This window comes from Larimichthys crocea, unplaced genomic scaffold, assembly GCF_000972845.2.
Source record: "Larimichthys crocea isolate SSNF unplaced genomic scaffold, L_crocea_2.0 scaffold146, whole genome shotgun sequence".
Classification (NCBI taxonomy): Eukaryota; Metazoa; Chordata; class Actinopteri; family Sciaenidae; genus Larimichthys; species Larimichthys crocea.
The window spans coordinates 325,297-340,061 of record NW_020852003.1 but is presented as its reverse complement, the minus strand read 5'-3'; the positions used below and the strand labels follow the sequence as shown (position 1 = coordinate 340,061).

General features: G+C 43.8%; 1 protein-coding gene across 1 annotated transcript in view; it reads left to right on the top strand.

The window, feature by feature from the left end:
• Positions 1–12,882, top strand: part of cdh5 (cadherin 5) — a 58,036-nt gene extending 45,154 nt beyond the window's left edge. Inside the window, exons 14-17 of the mRNA XM_010751838.3 lie at positions 3,724–3,854; positions 3,940–4,054; positions 8,947–9,079; positions 9,429–12,882. Of these exons, the coding sequence (XP_010750140.2) occupies positions 3,724–3,854; positions 3,940–4,054; positions 8,947–9,079; positions 9,429–9,804 (755 nt within the window). The 3' untranslated portion in view covers positions 9,805–12,882. The remainder of the gene's footprint in view (positions 1–3,723; positions 3,855–3,939; positions 4,055–8,946; positions 9,080–9,428) is intronic.
• Positions 12,883–14,765: the final 1,883 nt, after the last annotated feature.

The window sequence follows — 14,765 nt, the reverse complement described above, 5'->3', positions numbered from 1 at the left end:
ATTTTCTGGCAGCTTCTCTGCTGCAAGTTCCCTGACAACATAAAAAAGAGCTTCTTCTTATTATTATGATTAAAAGATTATTCTAAATTCAAAGCAGCTTTGCAGTCTGTAGCTCAGGTGCCGTCTGGGAGTAAAACAATGTGCAAGTTAAAAGAATGTCAGCTGGAATAAACAGACTGACACATGATGAGACTCCACAGAGACGTTTTCTTTCATCCAGACATTGATATTTAGGAGGTTGGTGCTGCATTACATCAGAATCCCAAAGCCTGTTTGGGGTTATCCAACCTAAAACACAAAATGGCACAAGTAAAACAGTTTTCATCATTTTTGATCATCACGTACGTACGCCTGAGGAAAAGAGTTACCAACTGTTGTAGTCAAATATTAAAAGTCTGAATAGATGAAAGCCCGAGGTAGTCAGATGAAAGATTTAGGTGAAGTGTTACTATTTCATTTAAGTGAAACCTGAAACACACTGAAAGGAAGATAAACAGATGAGGCATGAACTTGCCTCATCCATTTCCTGTCTGCTCGTGTCTGGAGGGGTTGATATGTCGAACCAGTGGAGGAAAGGAAGAGTGAGTGGAAAAGACAGAGGAGGCAAAGGTGGAAGGAAAGATGAAAGGAGGCGAGGGGAGGTTAAATAAGAAGAAGGGTGTTAAAATGAGGAGGGGGCAAATATAAAGGAAAGAAGAGAAAGTACAACGAAGAATATTTAGCAAGGAACAGAAAGATATAAGGGATTAAAGCTGCAAGCAGCGATGGTCGGGCCCTCGCACGTGCGCACGTCGAAATGTGAATAACATCGGTCTTAATAACATCGGTCTTAATAACATTGGTCTTAATAACATCGGTCTTAATAACCGCAAGAAGTTTCAGACAGCTCTGAGGAAGTGTATGACAGCCCAACACTTTCGCCTGAAAATCAGCCCAAAAGTCAATGGAGTCTCATTTTTTTCCGAAACGATCGGCAGCGTTGACTTTGACGTGCCGTCACGGCCACGCCCTCTGATGACAAGTTGTGATTTTTCATTGTCGAGGCCTTGAGAACACACACGGCAAGTTTCAAACGCATCGGATGAAATCCCTAGGAGGAGTTTGTTCAAATGCGACCCCTGGAAATGAGCCCAGAAACAGAAATTTGACAAAAATTGCATGCCGTACGCTTCACTGTAGCCCGGGTCACCCAGAGACTTTTTTGTGCGTCTCGGTACTCCCTCTAAATTTCGTACACGTGGACGAAACCGTGGTGAGGGGCCCCTCCGAAAACACACACCTAGGTAGCGCTGTCGAGCCATATGCATACGTCCATGTGCGAGACCCCCGAAATGCGTAATTTCACACCCGACATTGGGGGGATAGGCGAATTTTCGTGAGTTTTCGAGGGGATATGGGCCGTCAAAAATGCGATTTACTTTTAAACGTCGTTCAGCGTTCAAAATCCAACAGGGCCTCAGCGTGCCGTGCTCGGGCCCTAATAACGGAAGATAGGAGGGTACAAAAACAAAAACAGTAAAATCAAAGTTAAATAAAATAGAAGAGACAACGAGCTACGTATTTAATTACAGATAATTGTCATTTTACGTACATTTGTAATTTCAGAAAGCAGAGAAATACCGTAAATAAAAAGGAAATCACTAATTTGTCTTTATTGCCATAAAACTTTAATTAAGATTGATTGTTATTTTACAGATAATGTCTGTTAAACAAACAGAAAACTACCGTAAAAATGTTAATTAGGTTACAGAGTTTAAATGTAAAAGGAGATCTACAGTAATCAATTTAAAAAAACAAAACACAGAAAACTACTTTAAAAATTCACAGTTAATTTCCGTAAATTTAGTTTTTACAGTGCAGAGCAACTGACAGACTGATAAAGGGATGAGAGCGGAGTGGAAAGAGAAGAGAGGACGAGGTTAATAGTTGTTTGTTAAGTGCTGCTTGTCAGTTTGAACCTGTGTACCGTGGACACACACACACACACACAAAGTAAGGGCTTTAAAATATTTACCGGCTCTTTAAAACCTGTAAAAAAATGTTTCAGGGCTCCAACAGTCGGTGTAGCTGCGCAGTGAAGTGACAGGACGTGGTGTTCAGACCAGGCGGCTACACGGAGCTCACTGCATTAATACGAGACAGACAAGAGGAGGAGGAGGAGGAGGAAGGAAAACAAAGAAATGAAGAGAGAAAAAGGAGTAATGAGATGCAGGAAAAGAGAGATGGAGAGAACAAAAAGAAATTCATAGAGGACGGTGGGAAATAAAAAGAAATCCAGAGAGAGGAGAAGGAGGTGAAATCAAACAAAGGATGAGATGAAGAGACGAGCTGTTTTCATCTTTTATTCAGCTGCTTAAGGCTCCACACACACACACACACACACCTTCAGTGACTCCATAACACTAAGGTGGATGTATAACCCTGATTTTGAACTTTCACTTACTTATCCTGCCGTGTAATTACTTTGATAGATATCCTGTTAGCTCCAAGGTTTTAGCCGACCCCGAAGTGAAAACAAGAGCCAAACATCAGTTTTATTGGTAACAGATGTGAATGTGCAGCGGCAGGTGGAGGTCTTTCAGAGAGCGGGGGCAGGGCCGCTGGTGGTGGCACAAGTCCAAAAAAACAAGACGAGACAGGGCGAGATGTGGACGGCCGGTGGACTGGGAGGGAGTTAGCCATGGGGTTTGTTATCCCGAGGGAGGCTGGAGTAATCTGGGCTGATTGGATGATGAGAAGCAGGTGGAAAGGTGGAGGCCACGCCCAGACCTCCTCCACACAGACGTCTCTTCTCTCTGTCGGTGTTGAATCGACGGGCTGGTTCCACAGTTGACCCATAACAACCAAACTGAAACTTAAAGAACTTTGTAAGCCATCACAGGAGTTTGTGATCTGATTTCATTAGTTCACGTGCAAAGTTTGCTGCTTCAGTTTTATGATCTGATGATCTGAGACCTTTAAAGGGTGCAGCAGCTCTCAGGAGAGATTTACTGTACCTCCCTCTCACGGGGCCGATATATATATAACTCGTATTCAAAGTGCAAATGTCAGCAACACCCACGTTGTTTTCATTTAAACTTGCCCTTAAAGCAGAGCGACGCTGTGTGCTTCGTCTCTGAGACTTGAACAGAGTGTCTCCAGGCATGTTTGAGCGTTCACCACGATGCTTTCCTGCCATTGTGTTCTCTGAAATTCCTCCAGCGGTGGGATATTGTGGAAAAAAGGCTCTCCCCAACGTCTCAGCAGGAAACCTCTGCCTGCCGGGGATTTGACTAATGACTGCATTGTTGGCCAGGCCTGCAGAAGACACATTGTTCTGTTGTGCTCGACATGTTTCGATTCTCCTGACTCGACTTTCAGCTCCCTGTAGCTCTTAAACTTTCACAACCTGCACGCAGGATGCCACAGTTTCAGTTATTTTTGAGGTGTTGCCATTATCTCTGATCCCCAATGACTCAAATCCTGACAGATAATCACAAATCATCCGTCTGTCTTTCTGTAACGACTCACTTCTTCTTCCCGTATCTTGTTTTATCTGCGGAACAGGCGCTCGCCGTATAAATAGACTTTAAAGAGCGTATAGAGCGAGCAGGTGAACGCTAAGATCCGCTTTAGTCAGATGAAATGATAACTCAGACAAATTAGACACGGATTTAGCAAGAAGAAGAAGAGGGAAAAGGTGAACGCTCACTGTGTGTATTCATGTGCACGTTTGTTTTTCAGACAACACGGCGGACCTCGTCGTGAAGATGGGGCCGTTCAGCATGGACGATCCGCAGGATTACAGCGTGGACGTGCGCATCAGTGACGGTGGACGACCCGTCCTGACCAGCGTCACCAAACTGGCGATCAAGGTGCGTGTCTGGGTCTGATCACATGCAGAGCGTAGTTTACTTAAATCACTGATGGACTGACTGAGAGACGTTTCCACTGTTGCAGTCTTGTCGGTGTGACGCCAACCGGATTATCACGCAGTGCAAAGCCAGCCCGGTGACGATGGGAGTGAGCGTCCAGGCCCTGATCGCCATCCTGCTCTGCATACTGACCATACTGGGTGAGTTTAAGGTTCATTTGAACTCGAGATCATCTGTGCGAAATACACAAAAAGCCTCATGTGATGTCACTTGAGTCATTAGGGATGAAGACTAGAAGCTGAAAGGCTACAAAACGGAGCGTGTGGAGCTCCTCGTGAGGCTCGAGGCTCTATGTGCCATGTCACCTCACGTGGCGTCGTTACTCGTGTGCCATGTTTGTAGTTTATGTCTGGAGGTTGGACTTTAACTAAAATGCAGCATGAGAATGCATGCAATAAAAAATCATGAAGCGCTGCAGCAGCAGCAGCAGCAGCGACTCTTTTAATGATTTACTGCATCGGAAACCGCCCGAGCAATCAGCCTCTGAGTCTTTTTATACCCGGCTGCTGTGCCTGCTTTATATTTAGAAGTGAGAAACAGGTGATTCACATCTGTGCATTTATGTTACCTGTGATAAAGTTTGAGGGCTTTTAAAAACAGCCAAACTTTTAATTGGCTGACGTCGTTAATGCAGAATGCTGTTACATCCGATACACAATGCTGATGAATGGAATGTTGGAACAAAGACGGTTGCTCACTAACGCTGGATGTGGTTCGGTTTAGTTTAAAAACATCATTTCCTGTTCATTGTTTTTGGTTTTTTGTCATTAAAAGAAGGAAGTAAACGAATCAGAGCGGGAAAAGCAGAACGCATCACTTCCTGTGCACCTCTGGGTTTGTTTAAGGTTCTTTAAAGACTAGAATACAGAGCGGGAACATGAGTCAGTCTCCATAAGTCCCCATGTCCAAATGTCCAACTTCACAGCAGAAATAAACATGTTTACAGCCTGGTACAAAAAACAGTTTTGGTCTCTGTAGCTAATTTCCCCGTTCATGACAACTGTACTGAGGGTGAATTTATATACAACTCACCTGTTCACATTATATTAAGGCTTAAAGTTATGCAGGATTAAGAGCGGGGACGCTTTGATTGACAGGTAAGTGTCGTCACAGGTGTCTAGTTTGAGCATCCAGCTTTGGTGTGACGTCACACATACGTCGTCATTGTAACAAAAACAGGATTTCATGGGGACGATCGGGGCTTGCTTCACGATAAATAAGGTTTGTGTTTTTGTGGGGAAACGTTTCCCCTCCCTTTGTTGTTGGCGTTATGAATAATGCAGCGGTGGATGTGGAAATAATGCCTGCAGTGCGAGCTCAATATTCTCTTTGATACCTTCGACGCCCCCCTGCTCGCTTTCTGGGGTAAAAAAAAAAAAAGACACTTGTCATGTTGGATGAGAGACACGTCGGAGATAGTTGACCAAACAAGAGCAATGTGGGAAGAACTGGAGAGGGGTGAGACAGGCGAGAGGTGGAGAGGGGTGAGACAGGCGAGAGGAGGAGAGGGGTGAGACAGGCGAGAGGTGGAGAGGGGTGAGACAGCGTGAGACAGGCGAGAGATGGACAGGGGTGAGACAGGCGAAAGGTGGAGAGGGGTGAGACAGCGTGAGACAGGCGAGAGATGGACAGGGGTGAGACAGGCGAGAGGTGGAGAGGGGTGAGACAGGCGAGAGGTGGAGAGGGGTGAGACAGGCGAGAGATGGAGAGGGGTGAGACAGGCGAGAGATGGAGAGGGGTGAGACAGGCGAGAGATGGAGAGGGGTGAGACAGGCGAGAGATGGAGAGGGGTGAGACAGGCGAGAGATGGAGAGGGGTGAGACAGGCGAGAGATGGAGAGGGGTGAGACAGGCGAGAGATGGAGAGGGGTGAGACAGGCGAGAGATGGAGAGGGGTGAGACAGGCGAGAGATGGAGAGGGGTGAGACAGGCGAGAGATGGAGAGGGGTGAGACAGGCGAGAGATGGAGAGGGGTGAGACAGGCGAGAGGTGGAGAGGGGTGAGACAGGCGAGAGATGGAAAGGGGTGAGACAGGCGAGAGATGGAGAGGGGTGAGACAGGCGAGAGATGGAGAGGGGTGAGACAGGCGAGAGATGGAGAGGGGTGAGACAGGCGAGAGATGGAGAGGGGTGAGACAGGCGAGAGGTGGAGAGGTGTGAAACAGGCGAGAGATGGAGAGGGGTGAGACAGGCGAGAGGAGGAGAGGGGTGAGACAGGCGAGAGGTGGAGAGGTGTGAAACAGGCGAGAGATGGAGAGGGGTGAGACAGGCGAGAGGTGGAGAGGGGTGAGACAGGCGAGAGGAGAGTGAGACAGAGAGGAGGAATGTGGGAAAGTGGTAATGAGCAGAGTTTATCGTCTCTTTACGAGCCGTCTGCTTATCAAACTCTATTAACTATTAATCCTTCACTATCGCCTTTCCTCCTTCATCCCTCCCTCCTCTCTCGTTCCCCTCTGGGTCTCTGTGCCGTCCTTTCTGTTTCTCTTTATCAAACACCAACCAACCGACCGACCGACCGACCGACCGACCGACCGACCGACCAACCGACCAACCGACCAACCAACCAACCAACCAACCAACCAACCAACCAACGCCAGATTAACTATTTAATGCACGTGTCATTATCTGCCGGGGCCCAAAGCAATTTCCCGCGCTCCCCATTCACCGACACGTTTTTCGGGCCTGACACTCGTTTTTTTGTACAAAGAAAGTGGCTTTTTTTTTTTTCCCTTCTTCTTCTTCTTCTAAGTCTGATATCTCCAGAGCTTATTAAACTGCAGAGCATGTGTTGTAAAAGATTAATCTGTTGGTTTCCCAGGCAAACTTAAATTAGTCCCGCTCGCCCTCAGCTAGAAGGCATGGCTAATGCTGCCCGTCCGGAGAGAGAAAGAGGTTCACATCGGGACCGAGCTCAGAGCCTGATCTAAAGTCAGTGTATCCTTCTTCTCCTTCTTCTTCGCCATCCATTCTCTCATCATCTCACCTGTTAAAGACCTGTAGATTTTCTGTCTCTTGGACTCCTTTGACCTCGTCTCGATCGCTCGGCCTCTGTAGCTATAGGATTATAGGCATTACGAATGATAAGACCAGAAATATATCCAGTGTGTGTCCTCTGCTGGTGACAAGCGGCGTTCAAGAGAAAAGTTTGAACTTTTATGACTTTGACAAAACTGTTGTGGAAGAAGGTTTGGAGTCGTCTGTACATCAGCAACGCGTACACTGTAATCTTTGTCGCAAGCGATGGGTCACATATGAACTCAATCAAATCATTCAAGACAAAGAAATGTGCGTCTGTTCCACTTTCACATTAACACATCAGAGTATTAACATTTCCTCCAGGCTGTCAGACTCTTTAATCTCAATTAAACCAAAATATTAGAGAGATACAAGACAAGGGTTCATCCTCCGTCATGGGATCAATCGTGAAACTCCAGCAAACAAATTGTTCAAATCTCAATCTGGGGAAACTGGACTTGGTTGTAGATCCATGAAAGTTGGAGATCCGTGTCCAGTTGACCCAGATTTGAATCCTTCTTGGAGAAAGATGACTGAGAACCTCCACGAAGCAATTCAAAGTCAATCCTGATCCGTATTATAGGTTTCATTAATATTAAAGTTTGTAAACTTATTAATGCTTTCCAAGACGGGTGTCTGATCTGTTGTTCAGGTTTGGTCATTGACTCTGACTCTGCATCTTTAGAAGAAGCGTTGGTCCTGTTGTCATGATTTCAGGTCTCAGGACTTCTCTGTAACTTCTCCATCTTTCTCTGTTGTTTATTTCTCCGCCATGTGCCAGCTCAGACTTCCCTTCCCTTTCTTTCTCGTCTTGTTTTCTCGTACTCGTTTCCGCTTCCTTCCCAGTATTTACAGAGTCTGTCTTCCTGTTTCTCATTTCTCTCTTTGTTCTGTCTGTCCGTCTCTGCCGAGTAGATTCACGGCGATCGTCTCAGGCACCTTTAAACCGTCGCCACTCTTTATTTTCTGCCCTCATCGCTGCTCGGTCTCAAGCCCTCATTAGCGTTCCACTTCCCCTCACTTGTTTCTCGCCCCAGTTCTTGTTCTGTTGTGGTTTTCTGGCCTAATTTCTCTCTCATGTTTTGAAATTCATAGAAGTGTTTGTCCGGCAGTCTTTCTTTCTTTTGTGCATGTCTTCAATTTTTACCAATAACTACAAATTTCTTTAACAACTGAGACGTTCAGCAGAGGCCTGAATACATATATTTATTTTGTGTCGTTTGCTGTGTGTTTGCTTGTGTGGCTTTGTGTTTTCTGTCAATTTCACATGCAAACAGGGATGTGCTATCCCCAGGAGGTGATTGGTGGAGGGATTTCCGATCCTAGCCCGTGATTGGCTGCAGGTGAAAGCACCTGATATATCCCAACCAGCCTCATGTCCTGTTGTGAAATCCTCTGTTTGAGATCAGAAAGTTTTTCTTCAGTTAGTTAGGAGTTTATTGTGATTTTGGTTTTCTGAGGAAAGAGATTGATTTTCTAGATAGAGTTGTTCTGGTTGTTGTTTTGGACTTGGTCCATCCTGAAGATGATTCCTTAGTTATAGTTGTTTGATCTTTTGAGTTTTGGAAATAAATCATTTTCTTTTCTATAAAACTTGTTGGCACCTTTTCTTGCCCCTAGACTGGGGCGTAACACTTTCTTCATCTACTCGTTCCTCAGAGATTTTCTAGAATGCTTTAATCTGCAAGGTCAGACTTCACACTGGGAAAGATGTGAAGTGAATTTTTAATTGGCTGTCAATCTTCATCAATCTTGTGTTCCATTTTGTATTTTTGCAATTTAGTGCCCAGCAAGAAGCCTTTTATTTCACCAAGCTCTCACCAACCAATAAAAGTCAGTCCCAGATTGTCCGGCGGCTTCTCGCTCGCTCGCTCTCAGAACGAGAAGTCCAAAACTGGAATTACTGGAGAGCTTGGCAAAAAAAATACACAAGACAATGTAGCAGGGCTCCGTCAACGTCCTCTTCACTCTTGATTTAACATCTACGAGTTCAAACTTTCCTGTGCTTGTGTTTTTCAGTCATAGTGATCCTGTTTGTGATGAGGAAGCGTTACCAGAAGGACTCTCTGGTCAGCATGAAGCACAGCGGCGAGATTCACGAGCAGCTGGTCACGTACGATGAAGAGGGGGGAGGAGAGATGGACACCAACGGGTATGTAGATGAAGAAGACCTGAATGTAACTTCTCTCTTTGTTTCTTATTCGTGTTTCATTTCGCTCCATTCGCAATATTAATTTTCTTTGCTGTATCCGTTAATTTGCTGACCCAGTTTACCCGAAAGAAGTCATCAAAGTTTAATCTAATCTGAATCTAATCTTATCCATATTTAAACAGCATTAAAGCCGTACATAATCCTCCATACTGCCTGCACCACGCTGTATATTCATGTCAGAAGCCCTGATGGCTTTTAGAGCGGCAGACAGAATAAATATTCTATTTTCCAGTCATCTCCCTCTGAACAAACATTTAAAGATAACAAAGTCTTCCTCTCTCTCTTTTAGCTATGACGTCTCAATCCTGTCTTCCGCTTGCCACGATGGCTCCCTCCTCCGTCGCCCGGACCACCACCCGCACCCCTCTCTCTACGCCAGGGTCACGAAAAACCCTCAACCCACCGCGTGCAAGGGCGACATGGCCGTGATGATCGAGGTGAAGAAGGGCGAGGCGGATCACGACAGAGACGGCTTCCCGTACGACACCCTGCACATCTACGGCTACGAGGGACCCGAGTCTTTAGCCGGCAGCCTCAGCTCTCTGGACAGCTCGTCCACCGGTTCGAACTTGGATTACGACTTCCTTAACGACTGGGGGCCGAGGTTCAGGAGCCTGGCCGAGCTGTACGGTGTGGACGGACCCGAGTACTACCATCAGTACTGATGGATGATGATCGTCTGCTAATTAACATATGCCAAAATACACACAGCCATAGAAATACACTCAGCGTGGCGTAAAGATTCACATTCACACACACGACAAAGACAAACGGCCCAATCCAGTCAATCCATTCTCTTGTCGAGTCTTCCCAGTCTGCTCACTACCAGTTATTCAGTAAACGAGTGCTCCATCAAACGAGGCCAATCACGGAGCTTCTATTGTCACGTTGCCGTTTGCCTCCTCCAATCACACGCCGGAAAGATTTTTACCATGACGCCACAGGACAGAACTTCACAGACGTGCGAGAGGACTGATTGTTGGTGACAGCGTGCAGGTGTTTTATTTCTACCTGAGAAGATCTTTACATCCACCAATCAGATGAAACTCCACTTCAGTCTGTAGCCAATCATCTTGGATATCATGGGTTAATGAGTTCACTGCTGGCCAGCGATGTTACTCACTTATTTAAATTCTTAACGCAGCACCATTTTGCATCCCCCCCTTTTAAAAAAATATCCAGGTAAAAGTTTATATCTCGTCGCTCATTAGAACATTTGAGATTTAACATGAAGTGAGGTTTTATTTCCATCCCGTGGGGATGCAAAATGGTGCATGTCAAAGCATTTTTGTCGTACCATCTCGTCTCACTCGGCTCTTTTGGTATCGTCGGCCTGTAATCTCGTCTAACTTTGATGTCTTGAGAAGAAGAAGGTGATTATCATTTCTGATCCGTAGTCGGTGATTTGATTTGTGAATCTAATCTAATTATTGTTTGAGCAGCCACGAGAGTTTTAACTCAAAGATTTGTGATCACAGCGAGATGCCGGCTGTGTCTGCTACATCCGAAACACTAAAAAAAGGGAAGTTAAACTGGAAAACTCACTCCGTTCATCAGCCTGTCATGTCCAGTTGGTTATTTTGTGATAAACCCATTATTGAAAGTCCATGTTCACAGTCATCCTCTGCTCTGAGATAAGACAACAGGCAGACAGAGAGAAAGGAAATGACAGTGCAGCAGCTCGGCAGCATTACAGCGCGTTCCCAGGGTTTATTTGACAGAACCTATCATCACAGTTATTGTTGCGATGAAAGCTCAATTCTCGGAGGCTTACGAGAACAAAAAGTCATCCCGACTACTCAGGAAACGCCGAGTGGCAGAAGCAGCTCTTTGGGCTCTGAGGTGGCTTCAATAACTTTAACCTTTGTCTGTTTGGCTACTGTCCGGGCACAAACTCTCCCATCCTGAATCCTGGAAGCAAAAGGCACCGAGCTTGTGAAGCGATTAAACGTTCGATTTTTTGTTGATTTACTGACAGTTTCAGCTCTGTTGTGAGTTGTCCCAAATATATTTTGGTCATCAGGGTTGGTTGGTGCACAGTATATCCGCTGACAATGTAGATAAACTGTTTGATCGGCAATCGACCAAGAACTCTTGAAGTAATGAAGGTTATGGAGATAAAGAAGTGTCATACAGGTAAAAGGAGTTCTCGTGTAGCTGGTGATGAAACATTTGAACATGCTGAAGAAGACACAGCTTCATTCTTGTGTTTTTTTAATGTAGTTTGATTCTAGTTGTTTATTTGCTCTCATATTTATTCTGTTTTGTCTGGACTTGAACTTGTTTCTTTAAAACTCCGGCCTGTCATTGGATAAACGCTGCATACAATAGCTGGAAGCGCTCTCAATGCTTTCCTGTTGGGTTCATATATACTTAGAGCAGCCGGTTCCTCCGACCTCACTCTCAGTCTTTCTCTCGTCGTATCTCTGCCGCACCGTCTCAACCTCTAATCAGCTAAACCAAACAGTGGGGGTCAACTTCCTGTCCATCTGGGGCGTTTGCGCCCGCCCCTTCCTGTCCGTGTTATCTCTCTCGTGAGCGCACACATTGTGCTCGCTTCCCGTCAGCCCAGCCTGGGAAACAATCTTGGAGAGGAAAAGGGCAGAGAAACATGGGATGAGGTTTAGAAGAAAGAAAAGATGAAGAGAACAATGCGGAGCGCTGATGAGTTTTCCAGCTGAGCTCAAACACTTCAGATGTGTGTGATGAAACGCCGAGACACGGCGTTAACATCTCTGTGCAGCAACCTTCAGAGATCAATACGGGTTATGCACAACTGATTCTTTACGTTTTGAAGGTTTGCATCACCGAGCAGACAACGGCTGGGTCGAAGAACACAAACTCACCGTGTGTTTGTTTGCGTGTCATCATTTGTATTTTGTATGTGCAGAAAAGAAGCAGCAGCATGTAGCAGATGAGCTGCTCCGTTATCTCCTTTCCTAACAGCAATAAGTGTTCAGTAAAAATCTGGGAGAGGGAGGACGGCAACGATTTTATCCAGCAGTGTTTTCTACTCGTTTAGTTCTGTTACAAAACTGTAAGTAAAAAACAAACAAACATATATATCTACTTTTACACGTCTAGAGTCATTACTCGATCACGTTAATTAAAAACATCCGAAATATGAAGCTTAGATGTTCGTGGTTAGTCGAGATTCCATTTTTGCCAAGTTGAGTTAATATCGTTAAAAAAAAAGTTTTATCTTTTCAGTCAAACCGTGAATCACTTTGGATCCAGACAGTGAAGATACATCACACAAAGAAAATCACATGTATCAATGCCGGACCTTTAAAGGATCTAACTGCAATTTCTACTGTGCGTCCACTGAGGGTCACTTTGAGTGAAATGTATATATGGTTGGAAAAAAATGTGCCTAATAGTGATTTTTCTGTTTTGATTATTGTTTTTGTTAAACTTGACACAAACTCTTTAATACTGTAAAAAAAAGTTACATTTTTTTCTACAAATGGAAGAGAGTCGTGTTTGTATTAAGTGTGTGTGTGTGTGTGTGTGTGTGTGTGTGTGTGTACAATGTTTTTCTTGTGTAAATACATGAAGGGAAGCAACATGTGCCTTTATTCTTTGAAACAAAAAAAAAATACTGTAACTCTCTGTTTGTTTTTCTTTGGATGGCGAACACGATGTTTTCTATATTGTTTTTATGATGTATAGCAAATACTTTTTATTACCTGACTTTTTTTTGTAAGTGTAGAATTCAAAATAAACACTAAAAAAAAAAAATATGGTTTCGTCTTTCGACTGTCTGTCTTGAAGCTTTACGACACTGTTAAAAATTTTAACGGTGAAAAACTGTCAGCATGACAATAAAAGACTGTAAATAATAATAATAATAAGTTCTAAAATCATTTTATTGTATACTGGAAAACAGTCCTTTATTTATAGGTCATTTTAAGGGAATGTTTTTCAAAATAAAGTATTTATATTAGACTGTTTGGAATTGTAAAACATAAAACACTGTAATATTTGGTGGCAAAACCTTTATTTAAATTTTTAATATAATATTTTAACACAACCATAAACCTGAAATCAATCAGTCATAATATCCTTTTAACGTAATATTGGGAAAAAGTTATATATACAGTATATTTATAGTTTATTTTCTCATAAAAATATTTTGTCATATTTTATGACAAAACCTTTATAAATGTTGCATAAATACAGAATAAAGTATTTTATATGAGAGACAATTATGTTAATAAATGTTAATTATACTGTGAATATTTAATGGATTATTTTACAGTATTTTACTGTCATGGACATTTTTAAAATACGGAATAAAACCTTAAACTGTGAAATCTGAGTACTGATATAATTTTACTGTAATATTATAAAAGATTGTACCGTATTTATTTATTACAGTCAAATTCTGCACAGAAATGAAAGTTTGTATTTAAAGAAGAAATGCATGTTTTAATTTTAAGACCATGAGAACAAGAACAGACGAGTCAAACAACACATGATGTCATCAACGATGACATCATGTGTTGTTTTAACCAAACGCTCACTGATGCCCATAAAAGGAGATTCCTGACAATGACACAACAATAGCAGCAGAGGTTTGAGTGTATATATTACCACCCAGTATTTATACAGTCAGTGTTTTTATCCACGTGATGAAGATCAGCTCGGCTCCTTTGTGTAAAATGATCCAACATGTCGACTGAGCTCCTTCGCCTCGATCTTTGGAGGATAACCTCTGTGTTTCCTCTCTCTCAAAGCGAGTGTGAACTCAGCTCAGGTTCATGCAGTTCTATTATGGTTAGAGGCCGGTGGATTGAGGGGTCAGACCTGCATACATGTGATCATCTCCATATGAGACGTGGCCCGAATGTGCAAGATCACAGAGGAGCGAAAAAGAGGGAAATACCAGCGTGACGTCAGTTCCCCCGGGACGCTTTGGGCTGACACCCTGCTGGGACTGAACATACTTTTAAAGATCAACACAGAAGATTTGATGATTTTGATCTGGACGACAAATTACTCTAAAACAGGACCACGTGTGCGCTCACCTTCAGGCATATATACACGTTTATGTGTCAGGAAGCTCAAATGTCCAAATATAATTGATCCTTTGCTTCATACTTTCCTCTTTGTGCTGCAGTCCCGACCATTCATAGCAACCACCTGTTGGTTTGTTGTGTTGAAGCCCACGGAAAAGTGACAAAGTGACAAAAACTGCAGTTCCTCTAACGTCCACCTGAGGCTGGCTCCAGAAGTGAGTCAGTCTCCATAAGTCCCCATGTCCAAATGTCCAACTTCACAGCAGAAATAAACATGTTTACAGCCTGGTACGACGAAGACCAAAGACAGAACTGGAACAATAATGTGGATGTTGGGCTAACGTGGCTCAACTGTATTTACATGCACAGATTTAATACAGTGGATTAAACAAAGGAAAATACCACCGGGGGGTCGAGGTCGATTCGCTCTGTCTCTCTTCCAGGCTGTAAACTGCAGTATCACTTTCATACACTGTTTACAGTTTGTCATCGCTCTGATCATATTTATTTATTAACCACATCAGACATGAGACAGAAATGCTCCTTGCAATTGTCTGGCAAAGATAATAAAGCTGCAGTCCTGTGTTGTGTGCACATCACAGGCC